At 48.2% G+C, this 27,167-nt stretch overlaps 7 protein-coding genes; 3 read left to right on the top strand and 4 right to left on the bottom strand.

Moving 5' to 3' along the window:
- Positions 1 to 3,208: 3,208 nt before the first annotated feature.
- On the top strand, positions 3,209 to 4,802 carry GSTUM_00009739001 (uncharacterized protein; the record flags this gene model as incomplete). XM_002840879.2 has 4 exons in its annotated part: positions 3,209 to 3,400; positions 3,497 to 3,705; positions 3,794 to 3,946; positions 4,010 to 4,802. Exons 1-4 carry the CDS (start codon positions 3,344 to 3,346, stop codon positions 4,800 to 4,802), a joined length of 1,212 nt encoding a protein of 403 aa, XP_002840925.1. The 5' UTR covers positions 3,209 to 3,343.
- Positions 4,803 to 4,975: 173 nt separating this feature from the next.
- On the bottom strand, positions 4,976 to 7,360 carry GSTUM_00009738001 (uncharacterized protein). XM_002840878.2 has 5 exons: positions 7,082 to 7,360; positions 6,479 to 7,020; positions 6,036 to 6,416; positions 5,379 to 5,981; positions 4,976 to 5,318 (listed from the first exon to the last, which is right to left on the bottom strand). Exons 1-5 carry the CDS (start codon positions 7,233 to 7,235, stop codon positions 5,232 to 5,234), a joined length of 1,767 nt encoding a protein of 588 aa, XP_002840924.1. The 5' UTR covers positions 7,236 to 7,360; the 3' UTR covers positions 4,976 to 5,231.
- A 707-nt stretch (positions 7,361 to 8,067) lies between these two features.
- On the bottom strand, positions 8,068 to 9,990 carry GSTUM_00009737001 (uncharacterized protein). XM_002840877.2 has 7 exons: positions 9,853 to 9,990; positions 9,595 to 9,777; positions 9,434 to 9,540; positions 8,999 to 9,355; positions 8,558 to 8,949; positions 8,289 to 8,493; positions 8,068 to 8,199 (listed from the first exon to the last, which is right to left on the bottom strand). Exons 1-7 carry the CDS (start codon positions 9,936 to 9,938, stop codon positions 8,135 to 8,137), a joined length of 1,395 nt encoding a protein of 464 aa, XP_002840923.1. The 5' UTR covers positions 9,939 to 9,990; the 3' UTR covers positions 8,068 to 8,134.
- Positions 9,991 to 10,184: 194 nt separating this feature from the next.
- GSTUM_00009736001 (uncharacterized protein) lies at positions 10,185 to 12,568 on the top strand. XM_002840876.2 has 5 exons: positions 10,185 to 10,960; positions 11,019 to 11,475; positions 11,529 to 11,790; positions 11,845 to 12,105; positions 12,196 to 12,568. The coding sequence occupies exons 1-4, from the start codon at positions 10,446 to 10,448 to the stop codon at positions 12,084 to 12,086; spliced, it is 1,476 nt and encodes a 491-aa protein (XP_002840922.1). The 5' UTR covers positions 10,185 to 10,445; the 3' UTR covers positions 12,087 to 12,105; positions 12,196 to 12,568.
- A 7-nt stretch (positions 12,569 to 12,575) lies between these two features.
- On the bottom strand, positions 12,576 to 13,653 carry GSTUM_00009735001 (uncharacterized protein). XM_002840875.2 has 2 exons: positions 13,349 to 13,653; positions 12,576 to 13,299 (listed from the first exon to the last, which is right to left on the bottom strand). The coding sequence occupies exon 2, from the start codon at positions 13,175 to 13,177 to the stop codon at positions 12,794 to 12,796; it is 384 nt and encodes a 127-aa protein (XP_002840921.1). The 5' UTR covers positions 13,178 to 13,299; positions 13,349 to 13,653; the 3' UTR covers positions 12,576 to 12,793.
- A 2,187-nt stretch (positions 13,654 to 15,840) lies between these two features.
- Positions 15,841 to 17,084, top strand: GSTUM_00009734001 (uncharacterized protein). XM_002840874.2 has 4 exons: positions 15,841 to 15,951; positions 16,031 to 16,085; positions 16,149 to 16,756; positions 16,833 to 17,084. The coding sequence occupies exons 1-4, from the start codon at positions 15,883 to 15,885 to the stop codon at positions 17,022 to 17,024; spliced, it is 924 nt and encodes a 307-aa protein (XP_002840920.1). The 5' UTR covers positions 15,841 to 15,882; the 3' UTR covers positions 17,025 to 17,084.
- An 8,669-nt stretch (positions 17,085 to 25,753) lies between these two features.
- Positions 25,754 to 26,669, bottom strand: GSTUM_00009731001 (uncharacterized protein). XM_002840873.2 has 3 exons: positions 26,550 to 26,669; positions 26,346 to 26,497; positions 25,754 to 26,272 (listed from the first exon to the last, which is right to left on the bottom strand). Exons 1-3 carry the CDS (start codon positions 26,584 to 26,586, stop codon positions 26,006 to 26,008), a joined length of 456 nt encoding a protein of 151 aa, XP_002840919.1. The 5' UTR covers positions 26,587 to 26,669; the 3' UTR covers positions 25,754 to 26,005.
- Positions 26,670 to 27,167: the final 498 nt, after the last annotated feature.

Genomic DNA, 27,167 nt, shown 5'->3' with positions numbered 1-27,167 from the left:
GGTCTCCCTTAAATTTGCAACTGAGGCCCGAATCTTGAAATAGTGTAGAGAATCGGAACAACCAGAGGGATGGAGATGACGGCTTTTGCAAAGTTTCATATTTTTTGTTATTTTTGCGCCCCCCCCCCCTCCCCCTCTGATCCCTTTTCTTCGTAATTACCCTATGGTGGTGGGTTCACGCCTGACCTTTGCGATTCGGGGGATGAGGATGCGGTAGGCTAGTGCTCGAGTTGATGGTTTGATGAATGGATAGATGCCACGGTGTTGCATGCCGTGCATGCGCTGCACCCCACGGAGAGACGGAGGGAGAAAACAAGCAAGCGGGAGCAACGTCCCCAAATTCGACATTCTCTCCCCCCTTCGCTAAACTTTCGAGATAAAACCAGGCGGTTAGGCTCTACCTTCCACAAACAGTTCACGCTCCTTGGGAAAAAAACTTTACAGCGGCAAGCTGTTCTGCGAACTTGAACCCGTTACTTTAACTAGTAGACCAAACCAGAAACAGAAACTCCAGCAACGGGGAATTAGAAAAGTACCGGTAACTATCTCACTGGCATAATATCGCCGGTTCGTTGATTACCGGTGTGACACCCGGCGGTACAATACTTCGTTTTACTATTCCTCGTTTCGCTTGGCCTCCGCTGAAACAAGCGTGTGCACGGCGCAAATGCGATATATTAGATCTTGTCGTCTATAATAAACACCCCACAACGCTAAACTAGGGGATCTTGCTCACCTCACCGCCCAACGCAATAAGCCCCCCCTCCCTTCTAAAGGATTTTGGTGAGGACGGGATTCTTGGGGAACCAGCTATTGTGAATCCCAGAGCTAGGTCCTGTAAGCTATAATCATGTAGAGTAGTCCAGAGTATCGGGGGGACAACCGTTGCAGAGCCGAGGGGAGACTTGCCCTGAATCATTGAAGCTCCATTCAAACACAGCGAGGCATTTTTAGTCTTGCTTCCTTTCCAGAAACACATCATCACACCACCTCACTCGTGGTCAAGGATCCAACGTATACTCGCAATGGATAATCTACATACCCGGCTATTGTCGCCTCCAGCAACCCTTCTAGAAGGAAGGAAGGAACCAGCCTAAACGGGAACCTGGGGCCCGGCTACAAGGAATGCGGAGGATTTGCAGTGGCGGGAACACTAGATGGCCATCAAAAGACATACACTAGATGTCTGCGCTTCGGTGCATATGATTGATCGGACATTGCGATGGATATTCCGCTCCTTGAAGAAATGAAAGGTTCGTTTGGCCTCCGGGCTGCTCCATGCTTACGGCAACTAAAGGTTTTTTCAGTGCACTGCATGCCCCGAAGTCGAACTCTCCCCAATATACCTGAAGTTGGATATGGTATTGAACAAATCGAGCCCGCGGAGACACAAAGTCAGAGCATGTTTGTTAGAAGGTCTGGCCACAGGCACATGATCCTTAAGGCAAAGTCATATCATGTCCTGCCACTCTGCTCGTGAGAATATGTGCTGGAACCGCATTATTGCTTGTAGAGGAGCGGCAGATAGAGACCCATGGCGGTGTCACTCCTGATCTGAGATTTATCGCTCAATATGAGCTCAGCAGGCGTATGGGGGGAGCTATTTGCTTAGCACAGCGCATCAAATGCAGCCTTCTGGTGAATCATGAAGTATCACCCGTGAAAGTTATTGGGATCAGTGTCGCAAGTGGATCTTGTAATGTGGGAAACGCCACCTACATCGTTGATTAGTGCTTGTGAGTGTCCTCGTCCTTGTATTGGTAAACTTGCTCACATACCGCGCGTAGATATCTGACTCTGCTGACTTGTGAGAGCCTAGAAGTAACTAGAGGGTCAGGGTTCACCTCTTAATTCCGGTGATTGACGAAAACCGTTCCGCAGCCTAGGCTCGTGCATTCATCAGCTGATATCATAACTGTTGTGCAATATCTGATGGTTCAATACGGTAGTCGTTCGAACACTCGTGTTCACATAGCCTATTTCAGAACTTCTTGTGTTCAATAGTCAGCTCTCGTCAGCTCTCGTTCTTTAACGCTGATAAGGGAGACGATGATATTAAAACTTTCTTACCCAGCCTAGTGCACGCTCCCAAGCGAATGATAGAGGCCGAGCTTATGGGCCACGGTACCAAAGCCTTCAAGTAACCGCTGCTGAAGGACAGCTACCGCACACGAGGAGTAGATGGAAGCCCCAGGAAACTTTGGCCCAAGTAAGAAGACGTGGTTCGAATTCCTTGCGATTGAAATATATGCCTGTCGTGGTCCTAGGAAGCGATGCCCTCTGCGGTTGGTATTCCGTGTTTCTTAGAAGGCGGGAGGGAAAGCTCAAACAATGTATGACATGAGTATGGATCTGCTGGGTGACCCAAAACTATAATTCGTCACATCCCCAATCAAACCTTTCCATTGGTCCCCATCTCCAAGATCTAATCTAAAACGCTCATTCTCTTTGTCACTATGGTGTGTGATTACAATCCGATTGTGATTTGCTCTCAAATCGCTGGACAGGCGTTGCATTTGTCTTGATGTGCTGGGTAAGTTACCCCTTCCCAAACCCCCCCCCCGGAGGTCAAATCCAGCGACATGAGTACAAGGATCGCATGGAAAGTGCTGGTATCAGTATAAGAAGCCATCGTTTTGTAGTAAGCCATCATGTTACTAATATAATATGATCTTGTGGGACTCGTGGGTGGCAAAGCTATCGATTACGGCCATAGGACGTGGTCTCGACATGAAAAAGGCGAGAGTGGGTCTCCATCATGTATTGAAGCCCGGTGGTTTGTACGAGTACTCTATCCTGGGAAGAAAAGCTCCTCCCTTACTTACACAAGTGGTCTCCCACAATATCATACTACACCGTAATATGTTACCTCTCAATACCAACAGCGCTCGAAACCCAAGAACCGAGTCATAACCCATGAACCCACCAAAATATTAATCCAGGCCAACAAACCGCAACAATTTCCATAAAGCCAAACATATCGAATCGGGTATGATAATATTATTATGATATAACGAAAACAGCTCACCAGAAGTCTGCAGGTCCGCAAGGCAATAAATAACTAAATCCCCCAACCCGCCACATATCAAGCCTCAAATACAACCCCTGGACTAAAAAAAACCTTGTCAACGCTCTGTCACATCACCACTCGAAGCTAGCGTACCAAGTTATCATAGTCACACGCAAGCACTGGCATCCCAAACCTTTCCAACAAACTCTATCCCAACGGCACCTCTCCCGGAGAAAAGAGAAAGGAAAAAACTGAATTAAGCTTTCACAACTTCACGATTACTACCACGACCTGTACGAGGAAGAAGAGAAAAAAAACCCCCCACCAACAATAATGACCGTTCTAGAGACCTCCCAAAGGCTGGCTTCCCTTACTGACACTCATAAAGAAGTATTTACTTACCCACCCCTTCAATGATCCCTGCAACATGTCAACTCTAGCTATCTATCTAATAATGAGCTAAAAAATGAAAAAAAACAAAAACAGTGCATGAGCCTAATATCCCGCCTCTCGAAGCTCGACACCCCCGGGGGCGACAGCACCAGAACTGAGCTCGCAAACGTGATACACCAGAGCTTGCGCGACGCCGAGTCCGAGCTCGAGTTGCTGAGCGCTCAGGTCGAGGATGAAGTTGGTGATGGGGCGCAGGCAGCGTTGAAGGGTAAGGTTGTGAAGGCGGGGGAGGATCTGAAGATGTTTGTTTTTTTCTCTCACCCCCCCATCCTCCGATAGGATACTTATGGGAGTGTGTGTGGGGGGCTAATGTATGGAGGGAGATGGTAGTGCACGATTGCAATACCGCAAAGCCCAACTCTCCACGAAGCGTAACGCACTTGCCGCCGAGCAACGGGAACGGGAAGCTTTGCTGAGTGGGTCGGGGAGGAGTACTACGCCTGACGGTATTGCCGGGAAGCGTAAGGGGAACCAGAAATTATCGTATCACTCACTCACTCCCTCCTTTATCTTCCCCCATGAACGGTGCTAAAAGGTAGAACATAGCCAAAATGACCTCCTCCTCCACGCCTCGACCGACGTCACGACCGCTCTCCGTCGCACGCACACACTCCTACAATCCGAGCTTTCCCGCTCGCAATTCGCCGCGGAAACGCTCAACACTTCCACTGCCGCGCTACAGGACCTGACCCACCGCTACTCTGCCTTCGACGACGTAATATCCTCCTCGCGTGCCCTCATTTCCGACCTCGTTCGGAAGAACAAGAGCGATAGGTGGTACTATAAGAGGGCGATAGAGATACTCCTCGGATTGCTGATGTGGTTGATCGTCAGACGACTACTGTGGGGCCCTATATACCTAGTCCTTGTGGTGCCGTTTCAGATCACGTGGTGGGGATTGTCTCTTGTTACTGGGGCCTTGGGTGTTGGCGGGAGGAGGGATATTATGGAGGACGCGGGAATGGGGATGGGTGGGGCTACGACGGTGCAGGACGTGGGGATTCCGGAGAGTATGTTGGGAACAAAGTCTCCCGAAAGGAGCGCCACGTCCCTATCTGGAGAGGGGGAGGGGGAGAAGTCAATGAGGGAACAGGTGGAGCGCATCATCGACGGAGAGCCAGAGGTCGAGGTAGAGAGAGTGGAGATGGAAAAGGCCGAGCCTGTAGGCAGGAACACAAAGTCTAGAAGTAGGGAATATGGTATAGGGGAGGAGGAAGTGGAGATGGAAAAGGCCGAGCCTGTGCGTGGGAACACAAAGTCTGGAAGCATGGAATATGATCCAGGGGAGGGGGGAGGAGCCTGGGAAGAAGGCCTCCCGGAAACGCACGATGAGCTGTGACCCTTGGAATTGTCCACTTTGTTTCATAGCGCTCTCAGTAGCAAACCCTCTTTCACTAATTCACTACGCTGGTATTCTATTCTGCTTGTATTATAACATTACCTCGCTAAGAACTTTTTTGTGCGCTGCAGATAGACGAGTGGATAGGCATAGCGAGCCTTTGCTAAGGATATAATTTACCAAACTAGACCAAATCGTCCTAACAAAACCTTGAGAGGGGTGTTCGGCAGCAGCAGCAGCAGAAGTGATATATTCCCACGACTTACAGAGACCTTATATTTACTAGTACAAGCAAATGGGAATGAAGCATTTTTTTCGCGGCCGCCAGGGAATCACGCCCTTGGTATCTCATAAGGGCCCTCCTCTCTCTCCCCCCCATTTTCCGGCCTCAACCCTCTCCACCTTCCGCAACTAGTCGATCCTGGATAATTATGCAGTTTCCGCAGGCCTATATCCTGACTCTTCCTCCTCCTCACGGTCCAGTTGCATTAGGTAGGTTTCCCACAACTCGATGAGCTATATCGCACCCGTTAATTTAGTTACGGGGGAGGAGGGTGGGCTGGGAGGGATTGATACCTCCTTCTGCGCCTCCACAGAACTCTCCAAGAATGTTTCAACAGCACTTTTAAAATCCTCCACCTTCTCCCTCTCAAACCTGTCCAATTCCGCCCTCAGGGTTCTCCCCATGTTGTCGAACGCAACCCTAGCAGCGTGTAACTTCTTCTCGCTATCGCTAACCTCTGCGCTCATCTGGGTTAACCTATCCTGTTGTGTCTTGCCTTGTCTTTGCAGCTTCTCATATGTTACTCTTCGCTTGGCTAGTTCCCCGTCTGCGGCGTGGTAAGTATGGAATGCCTTCTGTCGCTGATTGAAGGCGAGCTTGATAGAGCCTATGATCCGGATATATTCTTCCACAGTTATGCCTAAGGTTAGGACGTCTTGCTGTGCTTGACGTTCGTGAAGCTCTTTGATGCGGATTTGTAGGTACGAGAGAGATTCAAGGGGGTTGGAGAGGGATTTGTTTAGTTCTACTGTTGAGAGAGCTTGTAGGGAGGAGCTAAAGTCGTTCGCGGCATCAGCTAGGTCTTTGCGTTGTTTGATCACCGTGTCAACAGATTTGAGCAGAGCTTTGAGTTGGCTTTCCAAAGTGTCCAAGTAGTGTTTGCGGTCGAGGAACCACTGCACCACTAGTTAGAAAGCTCCTTATAGAGAAAAGCAATGGTTATAACAAACCTCATCATTTTCAATGAATTTGCCACCCCCACCAAATGCACCGCCGAGAGAACCAAACATTCCCTTGTTCTCCCCCACGGGCTGTACCTGCTTTTCTTTGTGCTTGATGTCACCTGACAATGCTTCTGACTCCAAGAACAGCTTGAGATCTGCGTCGTGTTGCAGCATTGGATGGGCTGCAGTTTTATTCAACATCCGTTCTAGCGCAGCTCTTCTCGATTCGACAAAGTTATCGTCGAATCGGCCAACTGCCTGCTTCTCTGGAGGCGGCGGGACAACCACCCCCGGGTTGTTATTGATCAGCGCCTGGTAGAGCCATAAGAAATCACGATATCGACGGCTAACCGTAAATTCGCTGTTTCTGTAAGCCTTGGATGTAGTCTGCGGAGCCCATGATGTTAGTTATCAGAGCTCGTGGAGCAGGAATTAGTCATCCGACTAACCTTTGTCCGAACTTGATAAACAGTGTGAGCACTCGTCAAATCTCCGACCTTATGAGGGTCGCCAACATGTATTTCAAAGGATGGGCTCGCCGGTTGATCGCCAGCTGGTTTAGGAGGAGGGAGAGACTCCCCAAGAGCTTCCCTCCCCACAATCTGAGCAAAGTCTGTAGCTGGTGGTCTCCTATATCCACCTTCATGCACCTCGACTCCAGAATCATCCAAAGGAACAGTATCCATTGAATCTCCGGTCAGGGACATCCGGTTTTGAGCTCCAGGTATAGCTCTAGCCATACGGGGAGAATCTTCCTTCTGTGGAGGTTCGGGCGGAGAATCATGGCGGGATTTCGCGGCCGGGGCGGTGTCTATATTATCGTTGAAATTGTCTCCAAGGGGGCCTAGCGGCCCGAGGTCATCGTCGATGGCTTCTATGCGGGCGACATGACGACCGGGGCGGCGAGGGTTACGACGAGCGACTGAGGTCCTGGTTGATGGTAAAGGGGATGGCTCTCCCACATCTTTGTTCAGTTTAGACTCTTTGGTTTCTATTCCGTTAGCATTAGCCTGAATAGGGACCGGGAAAGCATTTTTTTTCCCCAGACATACCTGATCTAGAATCTCTGAATGCATCGGCGGAGTCGTCACGAGGGAGGCTAATGGGAGGTGTGCTTGTGTTTATAGACCTCTCATCACCCCACGGGGAAGCTCCATCTGCCTCTAAGTCCAGATTGGCCAAGGTCGGGGACGCACCGGTACTCATCGTTGAACGAGACGCTCACGAGGAGATCCAGGCTTGGTAGATTAACTTTGGTTTAACGGAGAAACCTTCTCTTCGGCGGCGAAGGGGGGTGAGTTAATTGAGGAAGGGTTTTCGGATGCTTTTAGATTGATGCTCTAAGAAGCAATTGGCGGGACGCCGCGTTGGTGGTAAGAGATGCCCTCACCGGCTTGGCGGAAGCCCCCCCTTTGTCACGTGGGAATGGTATCATGTCCGTTCTCTTCATAAGATGTCACCCGGTAAAAACTGCGGAAACAGCCCTATGTTTTTGCTCCTAGCTTAACCTTTGGTTAAATTGTCTACCACTAGGACCTAAACTACGGGCTAAGATAATGTGAGGGGGAAACCGTAAATTTTGACTCCCGGTGCTGGTAAATCCCGGAATGGATGACACCGTACTAGTTAGCCAGCCTAGAATGGGAGATTTTGAAATAATTACCTAAAGCCGAGTGAGCTCCCCGAAATGTGAAAGTGCTGCAAGAGGAAGCATTGGTCGTAATATTATAGCGCAACCGCCACGGCTGCTCGGATTTCCTATCCTACGACAAAGAGATGGGTCGCACTGGGATCGAACCTAGAGAGCACAAGTGCCGGACAATTCGGTCTGCCGGAAGATGTGGCAGCATCCTTGTTATACTACACAATTTGATGTATATGTGGATCGTTCAGATGAATTTGGAGGGCTATGAAGTCGGATTTGGGGTCTGAGAGGTGTGTTAAGAACTGCAGGAACTGCGCATCCTGCGGTAAACGGATAAGGCCCAACTAAACAATGTGCTCTCGGGATACATGCCATTTGTGGGGCTGTGATGATGGTGATGATGGCCATGATGTGACACGTACAGTCGGGAAGGGAATAAACAAGTAGAACCGAAAAGACACTAGTTTACACATTTTGCCTCCGCAAAGGGGAAGAGTGAAGAGATTAGGATTAATATTACTATTCCTTATCTTTCTTCTCCCTCTTATCTTTCTTCTCCTCCTTCCTCTTCCTCTTGCGCTCAGCCCTCTCATCTTCGGTCTCATCTGACTTACGCTTCTTCTCACCCACAGACTCTGGTTTAGCTGGAGTAGTCATCTCAACATCGGGAGCGCCGAACGGAGGTACGGGAGGAGCAGTTGCGACATCTTCGGTAATTTTTGTGGAACCAGATTGCTCCGTGCCGCCGGCTGGGGCGTTATAATCGGTGTACTTCTTCGTCCATTCACCGGGGGTAGCCTCGTTCGAACGTCCATACTTCTATGGTAATCGTTAGCTAGAAGGCACAGGAAAAACAAGATATCTGTGGGGTTATGTTACGAACATCGAGTTTGCCTTCAGACTTCATCTTTTTCTTTTCGACCGCTGTTGGACCCAACCCCCACCTGCGGGGATAGAGATCGCGCTCCATGATGCAACGCTTAACCTTTGCGACAACACCATGATCACAAGTGGAGAGCTCGACAGTAGACATTTGAGCGATACCGAGCGCAATAGCCTCGCCCTTAGTAGTCATCAAGACGACCTCTTCATTGACTTCAATTCCGGCCTCATAACGAAGCAGTCCAGGGATCATGAGTTTAGCGCCGTAGCAAACAGCGTTCACTGCACTGTCCTTCACAACAATGCGCTTGTAGGTAGTTAAGAGAGATTCTAAGGGGCGGATAACTCGGCGAAGATAGGTCTCATCACGAGAGTTGTCGGCAAGCCACTGAGCTGTGAAGTAGTTAGAATCAGATTATCGCATAGGGGTAAGGGACCATACCATCAAGGACATCGTGGAGAGTGACAATATTATCATTTTCACTTAATGCTCCAGATCTAACTCTTCGCAGCTCCTGCATATGAGCACCAACACCCAACAACAGGCCCAAGTGAACGCATAATGTTCGGATGTATGTTCCCGCTTCACAACTCACCCAGAAAACGGCGAGGTGCCTATCGTTATCAAACTCTAACAGTTTGGATTCGTGGACGGTACGGATACGGAGCTGACGCTTGACAGCAGAAATCAATGGAGGGCGTTGGAAAAGTGCGCCAGTCAAGGTTTCAAGCGCTCGGGCAAGTTGAGCACGACCCTCGATTTTGTCGTGCAAGCGTAGAACGCAAACGTATTCCTTTCCTATAGTAGTGGTGGTAGGTAAGCCCAATAATCCAGAAGGGTTCTCCAACGAGACAGGGGCAGTAGGGCACAATATACCGGCGCCTTGTTGGGACTTGACCAAACGCGTTGCACGGTCGATACAGACAATGAGACATCCAGTGACCTTAGGATCAAGGGTGCCGCTATGTCCGGTCTTTTCGCATCTATTCAGAGTAAGTGCCGAATCCCCCGGATGAGGAGATTGCGGTGAAATCTACCTGAGAATTCTTTTGACCCAAGCGACAACTTCGTGCGAACTTGGGTTACTCGGCTTATCGAGGTTGATAACACCACTGCTAATATAACTCTTCAGCTCACGCTTCAGAGGGGTACACCCGTTAGGTATTGGTGTGTAATGTCCGGTACGGACATGGAGTTTCTCATAGTTCTTCAGAAGAAGCCTTCAATAGAATATAAGGTCAGAAATCCGCCAACCGCGAAAAAAATGTGAAAATGTGGAGACGAGAAAGACTCACGGCCATTGAGACGAGTCGATGGTCGGAGTCTTAGCCTCCGGCTTGATCGAGAAATCCTCATTTTCTTGTTTATGTACGAGAGCCATTGCAATTGGTGATGGCGAGCTTTCGTACTAAAGGGTGTGCTATAGAGGGACGTTCTGGCTGCTGCTGGAAAGAGAGAAAAAGTTTCCAATGCCTGGTAGGGTCTGGTGACTAATAACTGCAGGGGGGCGATAGAAAGCCACACCAGAAAAAGGCACTTGCCACAGGCGCGAATATGTGGCGAGTTGGCCATACAGTAACTCTTCTAGGTTCTAATTTACCGAGACTTCTCTGCGTCTTAGGGTACGAGTGCCTGTGCTTGTTTCTCTCGACCTCTGCACTCCAGACACCTATCCATATAAACACCTATCATACCTTATCTCTCCGCATTTTCTTTGGAATACCCGGCATAGACCTCCTTTTAATAACGTTTTACGGCACTGAACTCTCTCACTAGTCACACACTGAAGATCTCGCGACCGACAGCAGAGGTGCTTAGCCTATGTACCGTAGCCCTGTTCTTGCGCATCGGAGAAATCTCGCAAACTTGAGCTAACAAACTCCAAATCATGGCCTCCGCGCCTCTACCTTCATCTGTCCACCCATCGGTGGACAATCCGCTCGAGTTCGATAACGCGCTTTCGCCCTCTTCTTCAAAAGAAGTCACTCCCACCAGCTCTCCCGCTCTCTCACGGTCTACGTCCTTTGTTGGCTCGAACGAGGATTGGGGTGAGGTTTTCCCTCCACTGGACAAACTTACCGTCTTCGACTTCCTCGACCAGTTTGCCCTCCCACAGAAACTCGAGAGAATCAATGAGCAGATCAACAGGAAGATACAATTTCAGAGTGAGAGCCTAAAGAAGCATCGTGATAAGGTCAAGTTGGAGTATGTAAAGCAGAAAGAGAGAGTCATTAAGAAAACGGATGTCGAGTTTGAAAAGTACCGCAAACGATACAGTCAGGGGCTCGAGAAGGTTCTTGATAAATGGGATGATACTAGGGTTGTTTCGACAAGAGAGAAGATCTCCTTTGTGGTTGGTGTTTGCAACATCTTCATTACGGGATTCTTGATCGGTGGATATCCGTGAGTTTCTTCCGTCGGTATTTTATATGTAGCGAACTCTAATGCGTCAATGTCATAGCGAATGGGTGCATGTTTGGTATTCCGTTCAGCTTCTATACTTTATGCCAATCCGCTATTTCACCTATCACAAGCGTGGCTACCAATACTTTTTGGCCGATCTGTGCTACTTTGTTAATCTTCTTCTTTTGCTCAACATTTGGGTTTTCCCAAACTCTCGGCGTCTAATGATCTCAACATACTGCCTTGCATACGGAAACAATGCTTGGGCGATTGCTATGTGGAGGAATTCTCTGGTCTTCCACTCGCTTGATAAAGTTACGTCCTTGTTCATTCACATTATGCCCCCGGTTGTCCTGCATTGCCTGGTACACTTGTTGGATCAAGACCTTGTCGACTCGCGCTTCCCCTCCATTAGTAGGGTCAAGGGAGTGGAGAAGTATGGCCTGATCGAGATGGTGATTTGGGCAACTGTTCCTTATGGAGTGTGGCAATTGTCTTATCATCTATTCATCACGGTTAGTGCACTCGAGTTTGCGCTGCGTTCACTGTATGCTAATGGTTGTTTTAGGTGAGGAGACGTGAAAAAATAGCAGCTGGGCGCCCAACCTCATTCACCTGGCTTCGCAAAACCTATTCAAAGACCTGGATTGGCAAACTCGTCCTCCGTCTACCGGAAACTATGCAAGAACCTGCATTCATGTTAATTCAGTACTCTTACGCTGTTCTAACTATGTTGCCATGCCCTTTTTGGTTTTATCACAGCAGCTTTTCTGCCCTCTTCCTAACAGCTGTTGGCCTCTGGAGTATCTATAATGGTGCTACCTTCTACAGTAAGTATCCAAGCCCGGCTTCCTTTGAGGGTTGCGACTGATATTATACCAAAGTCGATGTATTTGGCAAACGATTCCAGAACGAACTTGAGCAACTGAAGAAGGATGTTGCAAAGTGGCAGAACTCTCCTCTATTGAACGAAAGCAATGGGGGCGCGGGGCACATGGAACCCTTGAACCTTACCACAAAGACAACTACCGAGACGACCGCTATTGACAAAGGAGAGAAGAAGCCAGATGGCAGTGAAGTTCGGGAGCGGAGTATCACTAGCAGTGTTACTATCGAAACCTCGTAGTGTGGAATGGTCCTGGAAGGTGGGCTTGACAGTTTTTACTTAATTGGGTTTTGGTTTTTTTTTTCTCAGGTGTTGGATGAAATTGATAAAAATGACCGGGACTGCCCAGGCTAGGGTTTTTTTATTGTTTTACTATTATTACCATTCGTTTACCTCCGGTGAACTTGAGCGCCGTACTATCATACCGTTATTGGCGTGCACACCGTACTTGCACACAATTCAGCTGTGGAAGATGGGTTTCACTTTGGGATATCATACCTTTAACCGATGTCCGGCTCTCCGATAGGGATTCATCCAGTTTTGCCCTTGTTCGATGTCTTCTTTTTTTTCTTTCTTTTTTCCCTTTGGCTGGTTGTGAATGGGGTTTTAGTGGTGTCCATACCCGGATTTTTCCATCTTTTATTCCCTTTCCACCCCTCTGGCCCCTACATGACTGGTCCCTGCCTTGGCGGTGATAGTGATGGTCACTTTGACATGATGGGTGATGTATGAGTTTATGAACTAACTTTCTTGCTCTAATGCGTACCTCTTTCTAATGTACTTAGCAATATTTCTATCAACTGTATTCCAAGTTCCCAACGCTGTTAAACCGAAAGAAGGTTTCCAAACCCGACCCCCTCCCTCAAACCCACATACAACGCGTATTACACAACCCAAAAACGCCCAAAAACACCCCGACGTCAATTCCCCCAGCCTCCCCATAGCAATCACCCAGACCCGTCATCAACATCCCCCCCCTCATCACTCCCCACCTCCCTCCCAACATCTCTAAACATCCCCTCAGCATACATCAACCCAAACCCTGCCTCCTTTTCCCCAACAAGGAAATCCACCCCCACAACCCTCCCAACCCAAAAGCGATGATCTTCAATCTGCACACTCCTATACGTCTCGCACCTAAGCCTGTACAAGACGTCCTCGTCCTTCCCTAGCAATCCCTGCTCACGCAATTGGGAATCGCGCACGCTCTCCCAGGGCGACGTGGGAAGCTTCGCCTTCGAGAATAGCGATGCGATGTGTGCTGCCCGCGTGGTGGAGCGGAGGACGTGCACTGTGAAGACGCCGGAGATGGACATGGCACTTGCGGCCATTGAGGGCGTGGCGGTGTTGAAGGAGATGAGCGGTGGTGTGAGGGAGAAGCAGTTGAAAGAGCTGAGAGTTATGCCGCGTGGGGAGTGTGGGGTCAAGGGGGAGGTGGCTGTTATTATTACTACTGTGGGTGTGGGTTAGAAGGGGTTGAAAGGGCAGAGGGGGGAGGATACCCGGATGGGGGATTTTGCGCATTATGTGGCGGAGGGTGGTGGAGGTGGTTTTCTCTGGTTTTGTATCTTTGGAGGAGGGGAAGATGGGAGTGGTGGTGGAGTTGTGTCGGAGGAACCCTTTCTGCGCATTTTGTTCGAGTTTTGGGAGTAATGGTGGCCGGCGGTGATGATAGTGCGAAGCTGTTAAGCTCCTCCGTCGTAACAGTCGTAAAAGGGTTTTAGACATTGAATAATACTAAGCCCTCCCTACTTTCACTCAAAAGGGTGGGGGGATGTGGAGGATTGTGGAATTTGTTTGATGTTTGTTATGAAAGTTGGTTGGCAGTGGTGAGGAGGATTCTTTCCTGGGATTTGTGACGTAGTGTGCGGGACAGCAGGGGGGAGTGCTGGGGGAAGGGGAAAAATATTTCTTGGCGCAAAAAAAGGTTTAAAAAAAAGTCTAAACTGACGCCAATCAACCAACTGCAATTGAGAAAACCCCGGAGGGAGGGTCGGGACTCTCTTTAACCGCTGATAGCCTTATTGGAAGAGAATCGCTTCGTGAGAGGGGATGTTGACCCCGTCTCGGTATCCCTGGCTTAAAAGATCATCATTTGGATCACTACCGTACTTTATCATTCGAGCCACTTCCTCCTCCTCCTCCGAGACCTCTACCCCTAGCAATGGCAAGAAAACCTACACCCCCCGCGACGACCTCCCCCTCTCCCCCATTGAAGACCCAACAAAATATGTCAAGTATTCAAAAGCACACCCAAAAGCCGGTCGGCCGCTCAAGAACGCCCCACTCCCAGACCCCGAACTCCGCCTGACAAAGAACCCCTACGCACATATGCTCGCCCAGCCCGTCCGACAGGAATTCGACTTCCACCGCCGGGTCCCGCGCGCATTCCTAATCCGCTTCAAACAGCTGGTGCACCCAGAGACGCGCGAGACATGGATCGTCCCGGATGGCCTGCGCCAGACGGACGACCAGCGCGGACGGGTGCGCAAGGGGAAGTGGGTGATGGGGAACATCAATATGATGCGCTCGCTGAAGAAGAAGAACGCAAAGAAGCTGGTTGGGACGGAGGATAAGTCGGTTTTTCCGGAGGACCTCGCAGAAAGCGTTAGGGATTTGATGAGGAAGAGGGTTTTCGATGAGGTCTTTGATGTCGCACAGAGGGGTGGGGATAAGTGCTTTGTGAGGGGGGAGGTGATTGAGGAGATGGATGGGATTGATGAGATTGGGTGTGTGCTTGATTGGGAGCTGGACGAGGGGGCCCCGGGGGTTGTTGCGGATACTGGCAAGGTGGATGAAGTTACGGGGAGGGTTCAGAGGCAGGATATTTTGGTTAGGATTAATGGGCGATTGTGTCCTGTGCATCATATGCATGTTATGCTTGGGGAGGAGGTTGCGGGGAAGATCAGGGACCTGTGGGAGCTGGATGAGGGGGTCACGAGGGTCGGGCTTTTGAGGAGGGAGGGGACATTGCAGTTGGAGATCTGGTTGATGAAGATGAGGGGTTATATGGGGATTTGGTAGCAGAGTGGTTTGTAGAGGTGGTGTTCCCGCTCGGGGTTAAAACTGGGTTTAAAATTTAATGCACATATATTACCCTTATAGAGAGAAATGGTTAGCATTATTACGAGCCAGACCGCGATACCGCTTTCCATCGCAGAGCAGATCAGAGTCCAGAGATCCCCGCTCATTAGATTCCGAGGGTCTATAGGAAAATTCCACGAGTGACACACAGTGAATCACCCTTTAAACTGGGTTAACTTTGACTCTAGTGCAAAACCTAGCATCACATGATATCATATGATACCTCGAGCAGCACCTGGACCAGCACACCACTTCAGTCTCAAATTTACATTCAGAATTTAGATTCAGAATTCCTTTTACCCCTTTCCTCGAGTATTAAAAGGATCTCAAATTAAAGAGGAGAAACATTCAGGACGTATTCCCGGCAGCGGCTTAGCTGCAAAACAATACTCGTACCGGTAGACAGTATCATATCGCAAATACCATCGAGTTAAGTTACCTCTTCACATTTTTTTATTTTTTTATTTTTCCAACAAAAAAAGCTTCCGTCAGCCGATCTAGCGGAATTATGATAGTGGTTTTGTTGTGTGCGGTACGTATGATACCTGTTCTGCTGTGCCTCGCGAGTCTTAACTGGACGTCTGGCCGAATCCACTGTTGTGCGTATTAGACTAAGGCTACATTTGTATGATACTGTGTTCACCTGGATTGGAACCCTAGCCCTAATACATGTGATAACTTTCCCTCGGGGGAAGGGGCAAGGAAGGGGATAAAGTACCGACTGCCGGTAAGGTAAGGGGTGCGTGAAATGTGAACACCAGCCCGCTGGCCGCGGCGGATGGTATGCTGGTATAGGCGGGAGGTGCGTGGAGTGGTATGTTAAGGTGTACGAGTACTTGGGTATAAATATGGGTACAGTACTCGTACAGTGCCACCCACATTTCCATTGATGTCTTCAGCTCCAATACAACACCCTCTTCCACTTAACAAACCCAACGAGAAATAGAGGATCATGGCCGGAACTACCGAGAAATGGGAGACTTTGAAGGATGGGTTGGAGATTTATACTAAGACTTGGTTGGTAAGTGCATCGCGAGGGGTATGGGTATGGGTAAAATCGGTAGTACCTCAGCAACTGATGAATGGAAAAACAATGACAGACGGATTCACCTCCAATCGCTCAGATATTCTTCGTTCATGGCTTCTCGGATCACTGTACCACCTACATATATCCTTTGGGAGAGATCAAATGGTCAGAGAGAAATTAATGATGAACAGGTAACACCTACGGCATCTTCGCGACCACCGTCGCCGCACAAGGCATAGAATTCTACTCCTTTGACCAACGCGGCTGGGGCCAAACCTGCGTTCGTTCCAACAAAAAAGAAAAAACCACCCGCCACTCGGGCAATTCCGGTCCCACATCTCTCGTCCTCTCCGACATAAGCGAGCTCCTCGGGCCCCGTCTGGCCGCGCGCCCGGGCATTCCTTGCTATCTGGTCGGCCATTCGATGGGTGGGGGAATAGCCTTGACCTACGCCATCCAGGGCACGCACAAGAATGCCCTCGCCGGAACAATCGTGTGGAGTCCCATGATCGATTTCGCGAAGGAGAGCTCCCCGGGATTCATTAAAATCGGTGCCTCGAAAATCGGTGCGACGCTGTTCCCGAATAAGCAGATTGTGCAGAGTCTGTCGGCCGAGTATATGTCTAGGGATCCTGAGGTCGTGGAGGCGTTTAAGACGGATCCGCTGTGTCACGATACCGGGACGTTAGTCGCGATTGCGGATATGATTACCCGTGGACAGGATTTGAAGAAGGGGCATATCGCTTCCAAGTTTTTAGCTGACAAGCCGGTTTTGGTGCTGCATGGGTCTTCCGACAAGGTATTTTTCAAAATTATCGTTGTGCCATTGGTTGCGTGAATGTTGAAGTGGACTGATGAGGGGATTGATTATCAAGATTACCAACTACAACTCTTCAAAGAATTTCGTCTCTAGCCTCGGCCAGGTTAAGGACAAGGAGTTCAAGAGCTTTGACGGGTGGTACCATAAACTGCACAGCGAACCGGGCGAGGATAAAGTTACGTTTGCGAATTATGTCGCTTCGTGGATCATCCAAAGGTCTACGGGATCTATTAGTTCGAAGCTGTGATGAGTGTTGGAGGGATGAGGGATGGATCATGAACTAATGGGTGACTGAGGCGAGCGATTCACCATGACACCTGGCATAGGATGGGCTGGATTGGGTAGTTAGCTCTTTGGACTTGAATTTGAAGTTCCCGAATTGCCGGGTGTCTTTTTTTTTTTTTTTTTTTTTTTTTTGAGGTGAGGACAGATTATAATGCCGGTGTTCTAAGACGTTGGACGCTGTTTAGCAGCGATAGCTGAGTCTGATTAAATGATAACTTGAAGGAGAAATATTTATTTATGTCGTGATCGTGAAAGGTAGGAGAGGTTATTTCGCCCCGGGTGCGCTGTGGTGGTACCCCTAGCCGTGCGTGGGCTTACCATCTTACCATAACGTCAGCGCCATCCCCGCTCACCAGGGGAAGAGAAAAGCTAAATTTTGGGCCCAACGGTGGTGTAAACTAGATACCCGCTACTGCATTTAGTATGATAGGCTGAAAAAAAAAACCATATAGACTACAATGCTGGCAGCGGGCTAGCATCATAGGGCATGTAGCCTAGGCATATCCTAGATCAAGAAAGAAATTGAAACCCCGTGTCGGCGCGGTGAATGTCACTCCTGCAGAGCACTATAGCCAGCCAGCGAGCACCGGACGGAGCAATTCCAGAAGAGTGTATGATAAATAGCAGTAGTCACCCATAATCACTCGTCAAATACCCCCACCACACACACACCAGCGTGAACGCATATGTTTCGTTCGCCCCAACCGATTATTAGCTGTACGAGTATCAATCACACACACACCATAGATTTCTTGCTCACTCGTACCGTGATATATACTCGCTGCGCCGCGGGAGTTTGGAGGGTTGGTCAGGGTAGGACTCCCATCCGCGCATCCAGTAGTTTTTTTTGAATGAAAGTCTGTACTGTACGAGGCTAATTATCTTCAAAATTCGCCGACACCTCCCCCATTTCACACCAAAAATGGCTGATTTTAAGCACACTCAATTCATCCAAAAGCAACGGAGATTAATTCCATTGTGTAGGGAATTGTGATACCCAGAATCTCTGCGCAAAAATTATTTCAATTTTTCCACTCCGCCTTGAGAGCTGAGAGCTGCTGTTGCAATGTATCGTACCTTTTGCGTGGGGAACACATTATAAAATTAGAAGTATCTTTTGTTATTTCTCATATTGCACCGCGGCAAACGGGGCTTGCAAACGGGGCTTGTCACTTGTGGAGGTGGTGTATTGATGGCGGTGACAGATTTTAAATTTTAAATTTTTTTTTAGAGAGCGACAAAGCTGAGATTTTGCAAAGTATGATAATGATAAAAATGCCCATTTTTGGTGTAGAGTTGGGGGGGGGGGGTGTCGGCGATTTTTGAAGGTAGTTTCGCTCAGTATGGCGGACTGGGATATCGCTAAAAGTATCATCCGTAAATATGTTTATCATGAGGGATCACTCGCAGTTATTATGTGGTTATGTAGGTAGGTAGGTATGATAGGTATCGTAGGCATTTGGGCGGTATATGATAGTGATTTACCGTTGCCCGTGAAGATTCCCCCACCCGGGCTCGGTGAAGGTGGGAGGAAAGGGGATTGGTGAGGGGGACAATGTTTACTTATTTCTCTGGGGGGGGTTTTCCGGACGGTGTTTTAACCGCTCATTCGCGGGAATGGGTAACGTCTGCCTGTCTGTTTGTCTACCTGTCGAAGAAAAAGTGGGAGAGTGGATGAGAAATCCTCAGCGGTCCATATACACCAGTGATATCGCGAATAATCCCTTTCCGGTAATTACATATTTCTCCTCGCAGTGGTATGATATCATGCGTATCCCCTCTCTAACTTGGATGATTTCTCCGAACACGAGCAGGAGTATAGGGAGCACCGTCGAGGGCTGTTAGTGGCGTGTGCAGTATATAGTACGTGTATCTCACCCCCGCGCCGGCGGGGGGGTCGTGAGCATCATATCTTCTCATTCGCGGGAGTATCATCGGGGTAAAAAAAAGACAAAAAACAGAACCTCTCGCAGAGTAGACTAATGAACGCCCTCCTCCTCGTACCCAGATCTGATGTTAGCCGGTCAACCAAAGGGATGGCGCTTGGATTACCGGGAAGTAAATCTGTTGCGAATTGTATCTTAGAAAGTGATGAATTTTATTGTCCGAAGAAGAGTAGTTAGAAAAGAAAAGAAGGTGTAGAACAACATGAAGCAAACTCTGGAAAAAACACTGGAAATCGTCTGAACTACGGAAATGCATACGCAGCACTCAGTACGTACCCTACGCACATTCACCGTAACACCTTCCATCCTGAACAAAGTCCTCCAAGACATATCCTCCCAGGCATCATCGGGCACCAGTAAAACCCTTCCTACAAATTGTCTCAGAAGGGAAAGGTCTACCCTCAGCCCTGTGCGCTCCCACAATAAAAGAAAATATCCACCTCTTATTCAAATCCTAGCTGCTTGACAAACTCCCCATGCCTAGCCATAGTCAAGCTCTTTGTAAAACCATCATCAACAATCCCATGCTACTGAAGCTCACGAGACTTTAGGAGGCAGATATCAAAGTGTTTATTTCGTGTAGTAATCCCTTCGCCTTTGACAGTCGCAATAGCCCACTCACTATCACTGTAGATAGTTATGCAGCCATGGGTGTAAGCCAAATAAGAGTCGGACTGGTTTTTATGCGGATTTTCATGCTTGGATGGGATCTTAGGACAAAGAGAGCTTGGGTAGCAAATATCCTCAATGAATTGCCATAGCCATAAAGCCTGCTTTGAGGCATTGAGATAAGCACTAAATTCAGCTTCGGTTGTTGAAGTCGCGATGATAGTCTGTCTTTTAGACTTCCAAGACACAGGTGCTCTGAGAAAGAAAACAGATCCACTGATTGATTTCTGGTCCTGTGGATTTCCTGCCCAATCGGCGTCTGTATATCCGATAAGCTTATGTGGTCCTTGGAATTCAAAACTTTCATTCTTAGAAAACTGAAGACTGTAGGTGCTTGTAGACTTCAAGTAGCATAAGACTCTCTTAGCCGCAGTAAGATGGATGGTATGTGGCTCATGGTTGTATTGACTAAGCTTGGTAACCGCGAAAGCAATATCCGGACGAGTACCCAAGGCCACATACATTAGGGAACCAATAATGTTAAGGTAGTTCCTTTGGTCAACTATCTTGTCATTCTCAGTTGCGGACGAGTCTAGAGTAATATCCTTTGCCAGAGGGGTAGGGACAGCATTGGCATTCGTAAGCCTAAAACGAGAAAGGATACCATGAATATATCCTTCCTGACTTAAGCGATAGCTGCCTGAAGCAAGTTGTGTGATCTCAAGTCCCAAGAATCTCCTGACTGGGCCAAGGTCTGTACTTCAGTATTTCGTTTTAATTTGTTGTATAATATCTCGGAAAGGTTGCTCGCTACTGTAAGCTAGTAACATATCGTCAACATACAGGAGTAGGTAAATGGATTTCCGTAGGTTATATAGACTTGGCTCGGAGGGCGATTTGACAAAGCCAAGTGAGAGAAAAAAGCAATCGACATCCTTATTCCACAATCGAGGGGCCTGCTTTAGCCTATACAGGGCCTTGCGAAGGTGAACAATTTGCGACTCATGAAGAGTAGAGTCAGCATGCTGAACACCAGAAGGGAGAAGCATGTAGACGTTATCCTAATCAAGTACAGGATTCAGGAATGCTGTCACAATATCAAGATGATGGAGAGCTAAGTCTCCCTCGGCTGCGAGAGCAAGCAGAATCCGCAGAGCATCCAATCGACCAACTGGAGCATAGGTTTCAGTATAGTCAATACCATACTGATGTTCATATCCTTTAATAACTAGCTGAGCTTTGTATCTTATCGTACTATCTGGATTCTCCTTAGTCTTGAACACCCACTTTGACCCTATAGCATGTGAGTCAAAAGGTATACTCCCATTAACAAGATTCCAAGTATTATTCAGTTGTAAGGCCTTAATCTCATCCACCATAGCTTGTTTCCAGAAGGGCTGAAGTGGGCTCTCCCATGCTTCAGCGAAGGTATTCGGGTCTGGTAGTCGCTGTCCTTCCAAAAGCGGTGCATATGTAGCAATAAATACATTATTCGCTGCTTCTCGGCTAAGGCGGTCTTCAATATGCATTTGTTGAACCCTTCTTAGAACTTCATAATTACGTATATCCTTTAGCCTTCTCTGAATTCGCTCACTTTGCCGGACTGGCTCTGGCCCATTTTGTTGCCTTCTCAAGCATCGATTGAGCGGACGGGAGCTTGGAGTCACATCAGGACTAACTGAGGTAGCAGGTTCTATATTTAAAGCAGGAGGGGGAGGGTCCTCAACCGGGGAGAGCTCACACTGCAGATGGATGCCGCCTGGATTCAGACCCCTCAAGTGTCTTCCCGAACTGCCAAGGGACACCCTATCATGCAGGCGCATGCCGCCAGTATCGGTAACATTCAGATCAGGTACTGGAGTTACTCCCAGGCGCTCTGTATGTGACGTTTTCCCAAATTTACGTGTATCAGCTAGGCTGAACACAATTTCTTCACTTCTATTTTGTCCTTCGAGGGCAAGCTAATTCCAAATTTATTTTGGTCCGAATCCTCGGCTGGTAGTGGTGGAAGCAATTTGGTCTTAAGGGATTCTATGATATCACCCACCCCACGGATGCTTTGTAAATGTGTCCAGGTTCCGAATTCCTGTTGCCACATGGCCACAAGAAGGGAAGTAGTCACAAAAAACCACGCACCAACAGAAAACATACCCATGTGACCGTTAATAAAGTGCTGCTTATTGCAACGATGCTGAATAAATATTGTTGCCCCACCTACATCCTGCTGATCTCCTTTGTTTCTTCTCCCTTTGCCCAACCCCTTTCGACGCTTGATATTTATCCACAAAGGAATTCAGTTACTACTGTCAAGCAATACAGAAGCTAGAGATTGAGATTGAGAACTTCCTCGTTGGCCCCAGAATTACTTATCTTCCAAAATGCGCTCAGTACAATCCCTTGGTGGTTTCCACTTATATCAGCTCTGTTTTGCAGGAGTGGAAACACGAGAATGCATATGGTATATTGGTCGCGATCGAAGAAGAGGGACAAACCGTTCCTACCTTGATCTTTGGAATCCCGCTGCCAGCCATGACTGACTACGTTTTTCCACCAACACCTTATAACTTGCCAGTCTTGGCTCGCGAGGACTGCATTGTTTTCTCTAATGGATTTGACACTATGTGGGATGCGGAGCCCGTTCATGGGGGACGACCGGGAGCCGCCGAGGACAGGTGAATGGTTATTTCGTACAATATTGGCATTCGTCTGTCGAAGCACATGAAATTGCAGTCATGTCGACGGAAAGAAAAAAAATGCTCTTTGCTGACACAGGGGATTCTGGAGGCTGCGTTTTCGTTAAAGAGAATGGGGAGTATAAAGCCGGAGGCTTACTGATTGGTAAAAATCTGGAAAGCGGCTTTGCCCTGGTGACACCGCTGGCTATGGTTTTAGAAGCTGCGCCTGGATATGAGTGGGCCTGACTCCGAGGTGCTTTGGTTGTGTGGGGTTCAACGAAGTGTCTCTGGATTTTTAGAGTTTCAACTTCCTGTTTCTAATAGAAATATACCAGTCGGCTCACTTCCGAGTTGTAGGTGCCAAAGAAACCTTTCAAAGAATGTTTTGTCGAAACCACCACTACCACCACTACTCACTCCACCACAGCCACTACAACTGAGACCGATATCTAACCTATCCTCTTCCCACCACCGCCCATGATGAGTATGGGATTGCCCTCTTGGCTAAGAGATGTCGGAGCAAAGGAAATATTGCAGGTACAAGCTGACACCAGCGAAGGTAGATTGCAATTGAGAAGTATTTCAGAATTCAGGCTTCACTACCGGAACCGCCAATACCCCAACTGAGCGAGAGTCATGAGCTAGAATATGAGTATAATCCTCTTTCAGAGTCTCTCTGATTAAATGTATGCCACTCTCCACCCAAGAGTCCAACACTCTGTCATCCATTATAGGTTAGCGCCAAGGGTTGGTATGCGCTACACTTAACAACATGGTTCTGTGGATACTTCGCCGCGCTCGGAGTCACTTAACTTTCTTCCGATAGCTACCATTGTCAACACTGCCGGTAGAGATCTTGGAGTAACAATTGGGATCCTGAACCAGTAAGCCATGAGGCTATGACAAATACAGAAAATTAACCATGGCCTCGCATTATTATGTGGGAAGAATGTACAAGAGCTAGTGTGTTCAAATAAGGTTCCCACTCTGGTTTTATCTTAAAATTAGTTAAAGAGTTGAGTAAGCAAGTTGATGAGGGTGTCTTTGAGTGTTTTTAGAGAGAGAGAGAAGAAGAGGAGCGAAAACTTTTCATACACTCTTTTGACTGCCACCAGAAACCTGGGCGTTTCGTTTCGTTTCGGCGGAGTGATAATTTGTGATCGCGGACTGGTGATCGTGCTACGGAAAGTCATAAATGTAAGAATTTCCCACACAAAAAACCAGAGGAAAGAAGTCGGCCCTCCACTCCCCGTCGTATTAATTCCTGCCCCGCGGCGTGAGAAACGTGGGAGCTGGGGGGCTGTGGAAAGGGGGTCGAGTGAAGCTATAGGGAATGGAGAGGAGTGGTAGCTACTATCGCATTGCATACATACTGGAGAGGTTTTTTTTCGTATAATTATTTAATCTTATGGCTGTATTGATGGAGTGGAGTGGAGTGGAGTGGATGGCTCGAACAGGGCCGATAGAGTTGGTGATTCAGGGCTTCATGTGAATTTTCAGATAATTGTTCTAGCGAGACCGAATGGTGTACTGTACGGTAGTCTACTGTGATCGGATCGGAAACCTTTGGCGGATAGAGTGACATCGAAGTTGCTATGGCCCTTCTAGAACTAGCTAGTGGAAGCAGCGACCAGTAATGGGAGGTAGTCTAGGTGATGTGGCCAGATGGTTGTACTGATGCTGTCAGGCTAGGCACACCGCGGCCTATTTTGTCACCCGTAATTAAGTCTCGTCTTCAAACAAACCGTCAACCCCACACCATATCCAACCACCAATTACTCAATTTGAGCTCTCTCTCTTTCTCTCAACTTATCCCTAGTAACTTGCTATTTGGTCTCCTGATCATGTCCGACCAATTATTTGATCAAGTTTTGAAAGCGGCGAGGACCGGCAATCCCGACGTGTTGCTCTTTCCCGACCTTGATCCGGAAGACTTCGCATATTCCCTGGAAAGCTTACGCGCTCATTCCGATCGCCGTGAGAAATATTCCTTTCGGTAATTTAATTATTTCACAGTTGGCCTGAAATATTGATAACTTGCTAATGCTCACAGGATCCACTGATTTTCCCGTGAAAACAAATTGAAGCTTGTAATGTCTTCGATGCTTCACGCATGTGTTTCATCATGGGTTATTGGAAACATCATGGAAGCCACACGCGATCATCTTATTTCCAGTGCCTGGTATTCCACTATGTCGCCGATGGGTTGTCCCGGTATGTTGCCGACTCCTTCAGGATTCAGTTTTAAAGGCTGGAACCTAGCTAATCCTATTCCCCACTGGCAGACTATAGCAATTTCGTCGGTGCATATAAAGGCTCAATGAAAACGCCAACCTTTGCGTTTCAACCTCGTGGATGTCCATGTTTGGGCGGGTTTCCTGAGTTCCCCACTGTTGTTGTGGAATCCGGTGCCGATGAGCCGTACGCTGAGCTTCAAGCGAATGCCAGACTCTGGCAAGAGGGTACAGCAGGAGCTGTGCGAGTTGTACTGCAAGCCCAATTTTCTGCACCTACTAAGGAGAACAAAATGAGACTTCTCCTATCTGTTTCTCGTTTCGGTCCGGACGGACACCCGATGCTACATGACTATTACGCAAGTTTTTTCCTTACACTACATACCCCTATACCTGTACTAATATTTGTTATGTGCACATAGGACATCTTTCCAACCCCCCCCCCACCCCCAACAAGACCCGTATGTCACTCTGGACGAATTGTATGGAGGAAATTGTCCCCTTGGCATTGAACCGAAAGCTGCCGTTCCGTTCAAGCTTACGTTCCTTCGTGAAGTAGCAGACCACTGGATCCGCGAAGGGGGTCATCTCCCTGCCTAAACTGCTTTAGAAGCAACAGCCCTGGTCGGGTTTCTGACCTATTTTCCTACTTAAAACCTCTGTACAATGAACAAAAGCAATAAATAAGGGGCTGTTTGGCGCGGCATACGTTAGCGTTCAACCATATTCATGGGGAAAACCATAGATTGTACTTGGGAGTTCAGTAAAGAGCCGGAAGACCATCTCCACTTATTCCGTACAAGTGCATATTCTGTCAGGACAAGAAGGATATCTTCCGATTTTTACTGACACCCCCGAGCACAAGCGCTCAAGTTCTTAGATCAGAGTTTCGCCATTCTTGGTGCATTAGCACCGGGGGGGAGACGAAACTCTGATTTGGCGACTTGAGCAGGATGATTGTTTATTTGGGAGCTGATTACCTGCTGGTAGTCCCAACGGCGCAGCTGTCAGTCTTGGCACGGCATCGTTAAACCCGCGGATGAAGCCGTCCATCCTGCCCTGGTATTTCTGTCAGACAATGAAGGAATTGTGGCGACGGTGAGAGCAATGGGTAATTCCGATGTGAAGAAAAGAATGGATTCTGTTCTGCAAATTCAAAAGTTCATCCTTCGAGCATATTTAGCACCGTGGTTAACATCGACACCAACTCGCACTTGGAATAGGATGACGCATCCAATTATTAGTTTCATTGAATTTCTTCCTTGCAACTAGCATACGAATGGTTCCACATCGGGGTCAACAATTGAACCGGGTCCTGTAGTTTATGATAAGATATAAGGGAAAAGTAAGAAAAAAGAAGTAAACATCATATACAGTATCATACTATCATACCGTAGTTTTCAAGAGAGCCTTCTGATAGTAGATTCACCCATCCCTAACCAGGGAGCAGCCAGAGTTGACCACTGAGAGGGAGCTGGTTTAACCGGAAAAAGTATTCCCACCCATATCCCGCCTTACCATGTTCCAGTAACCTCTATGTGGGTCAAATTCTGTCCACACGCTCGCGGGGAATATGTGCTTATTTTCGTACCAGCGGCGATCCACCATATTAGTCACCGTAGGGTTGTCTCTATTGGGATTCGGAGTGCGGGTCTGGGGGGTGGGCGTTGGGGATGAAGGAAAATGAAATAATAATCCGTTGGGCCCCAGGGTGTGATTGACGATAAAGTAGCAGAATTCAAAGTGCTGCTGAGCGAGTGAGTGACCATGAACGGCAAGGAAAAGGTTTAAAAGAAATACGTAGGATATTGTCACATACCATCGGACGGGCAGTAAATACTAAATCATCGACCGATATCCAGAGCGACTCCCGGGGTCCAGACATTCTCCAAGCACGTTCGAAAAAGAACCATACAGCCTCGCCTTTCTTAACCATCACTCCCTCTCCGGTGGGCAGAGCAACATTCATGCCTAGTGGGTGTTAGCTTTATGTCAACTTCAAAAATTGGAGCATGTACAACACCTATCATAAAAAACAAACAGAACCCTAATCTCCTCATTCTTAATCTTCTTTGGCAAAACCAAAAACTCCCGCCGCAAAATCTCGCGCTCCTGAGCCTCCCTCAAAAGTGTATTCTTCGTCAACACCTTCGGACCTCGTAGTTGTAATTTCCGTTTCATTTTCCGCTTCTTCACCTCGCCCTCCTTGCCACTCTTATTATTATCCCGACCACCCGACCCAGCCGAGTAGGCAGTAACGCCAGCATCCGTGCCATCATCACCATAACCATCCCCCTCCCGTGTGACGCCCCCCAGTGGTGAACGCTATAGAAATAAATTCCAGAAAAGCAAGCAAATAGGTCAGAACCCAGGCCAGGGCTGTTGCTTCTAAAGCAATTTAGGCAGGGAGATGACCGCCCTGGTGGATCCAGCGGTCTGCTACTTCACGAAGGAACGTAAGTTTGAACTGAACAGCAGCTTTCGGTTCAATGCCAAGGGGACAATTTCCTCCATACAATTCGTCCAGAGTGACATACGGGTCTTGTTGGGGGTGGGGGGGGGGTTGGAAAGATGTCCTATGTGCACATAACAAATATTAGTACAGGTATAGGGGTATGTAGTGTAAGGAAAAAACTTGCGT

Source organism: Tuber melanosporum (assembly GCF_000151645.1).
Source record: "Tuber melanosporum whole genome shotgun sequence assembly, scaffold_6, strain Mel28".
NCBI classification, from domain to species: domain Eukaryota; kingdom Fungi; phylum Ascomycota; class Pezizomycetes; order Pezizales; family Tuberaceae; genus Tuber; species Tuber melanosporum.
Note: the sequence above shows the minus strand (reverse complement) of the source record. Positions and strands in the feature narration are given on the sequence as shown.

Excerpts from the sequence above, each read along its gene's own strand:
- GSTUM_00009738001 (XM_002840878.2), bottom strand. The coding sequence starts at position 7,235 with ATGAGTACCGGTGCGTCCCCGACCTTGGCCAATCTGGACTTAGAGGCA. Across the intron at positions 7,021-7,081 it reads ATTCAGAGATTCTAGATCAG|AAACCAAAGAGTCTAAACTG; the intron begins GTATGTCTGGGG and ends CTAACGGAATAG. Across the intron at positions 5,982-6,035 it reads AATTCATTGAAAATGATGAG|TGGTTCCTCGACCGCAAACA; the intron begins GTTTGTTATAAC and ends CTAGTGGTGCAG.
- GSTUM_00009737001 (XM_002840877.2), bottom strand. The coding sequence starts at position 9,938 with ATGGCTCTCGTACATAAACAAGAAAATGAGGATTTCTCGATCAAGCCG. Across the intron at positions 9,778-9,852 it reads ATCGACTCGTCTCAATGGCC|GCTTCTTCTGAAGAACTATG; the intron begins GTGAGTCTTTCT and ends ATTCTATTGAAG. Across the intron at positions 9,541-9,594 it reads TGGGTCAAAAGAATTCTCAG|ATGCGAAAAGACCGGACATA; the intron begins GTAGATTTCACC and ends TACTCTGAATAG.
- GSTUM_00009736001 (XM_002840876.2), top strand. The coding sequence starts at position 10,446 with ATGGCCTCCGCGCCTCTACCTTCATCTGTCCACCCATCGGTGGACAAT. Across the intron at positions 10,961-11,018 it reads TTCTTGATCGGTGGATATCC|CGAATGGGTGCATGTTTGGT; the intron begins GTGAGTTTCTTC and ends TCAATGTCATAG. Across the intron at positions 11,476-11,528 it reads CTTATCATCTATTCATCACG|GTGAGGAGACGTGAAAAAAT; the intron begins GTTAGTGCACTC and ends TGGTTGTTTTAG.
- GSTUM_00009735001 (XM_002840875.2), bottom strand. The coding sequence starts at position 13,177 with ATGGCCGCAAGTGCCATGTCCATCTCCGGCGTCTTCACAGTGCACGTC.
- GSTUM_00009734001 (XM_002840874.2), top strand. The coding sequence starts at position 15,883 with ATGGCCGGAACTACCGAGAAATGGGAGACTTTGAAGGATGGGTTGGAG. Across the intron at positions 16,086-16,148 it reads TCATGGCTTCTCGGATCACT|GTAACACCTACGGCATCTTC; the intron begins GTACCACCTACA and ends AATGATGAACAG. Across the intron at positions 16,757-16,832 it reads TGCATGGGTCTTCCGACAAG|ATTACCAACTACAACTCTTC; the intron begins GTATTTTTCAAA and ends TTGATTATCAAG.
- GSTUM_00009731001 (XM_002840873.2), bottom strand. The coding sequence starts at position 26,586 with ATGAGGAGATTAGGGTTCTGTTTGTTTTTTATGATAG. Across the intron at positions 26,498-26,549 it reads CTGTTTGTTTTTTATGATAG|GCATGAATGTTGCTCTGCCC; the intron begins GTGTTGTACATG and ends AACACCCACTAG. Across the intron at positions 26,273-26,345 it reads TATTTACTGCCCGTCCGATG|CACTTTGAATTCTGCTACTT; the intron begins GTATGTGACAAT and ends CTCGCTCAGCAG.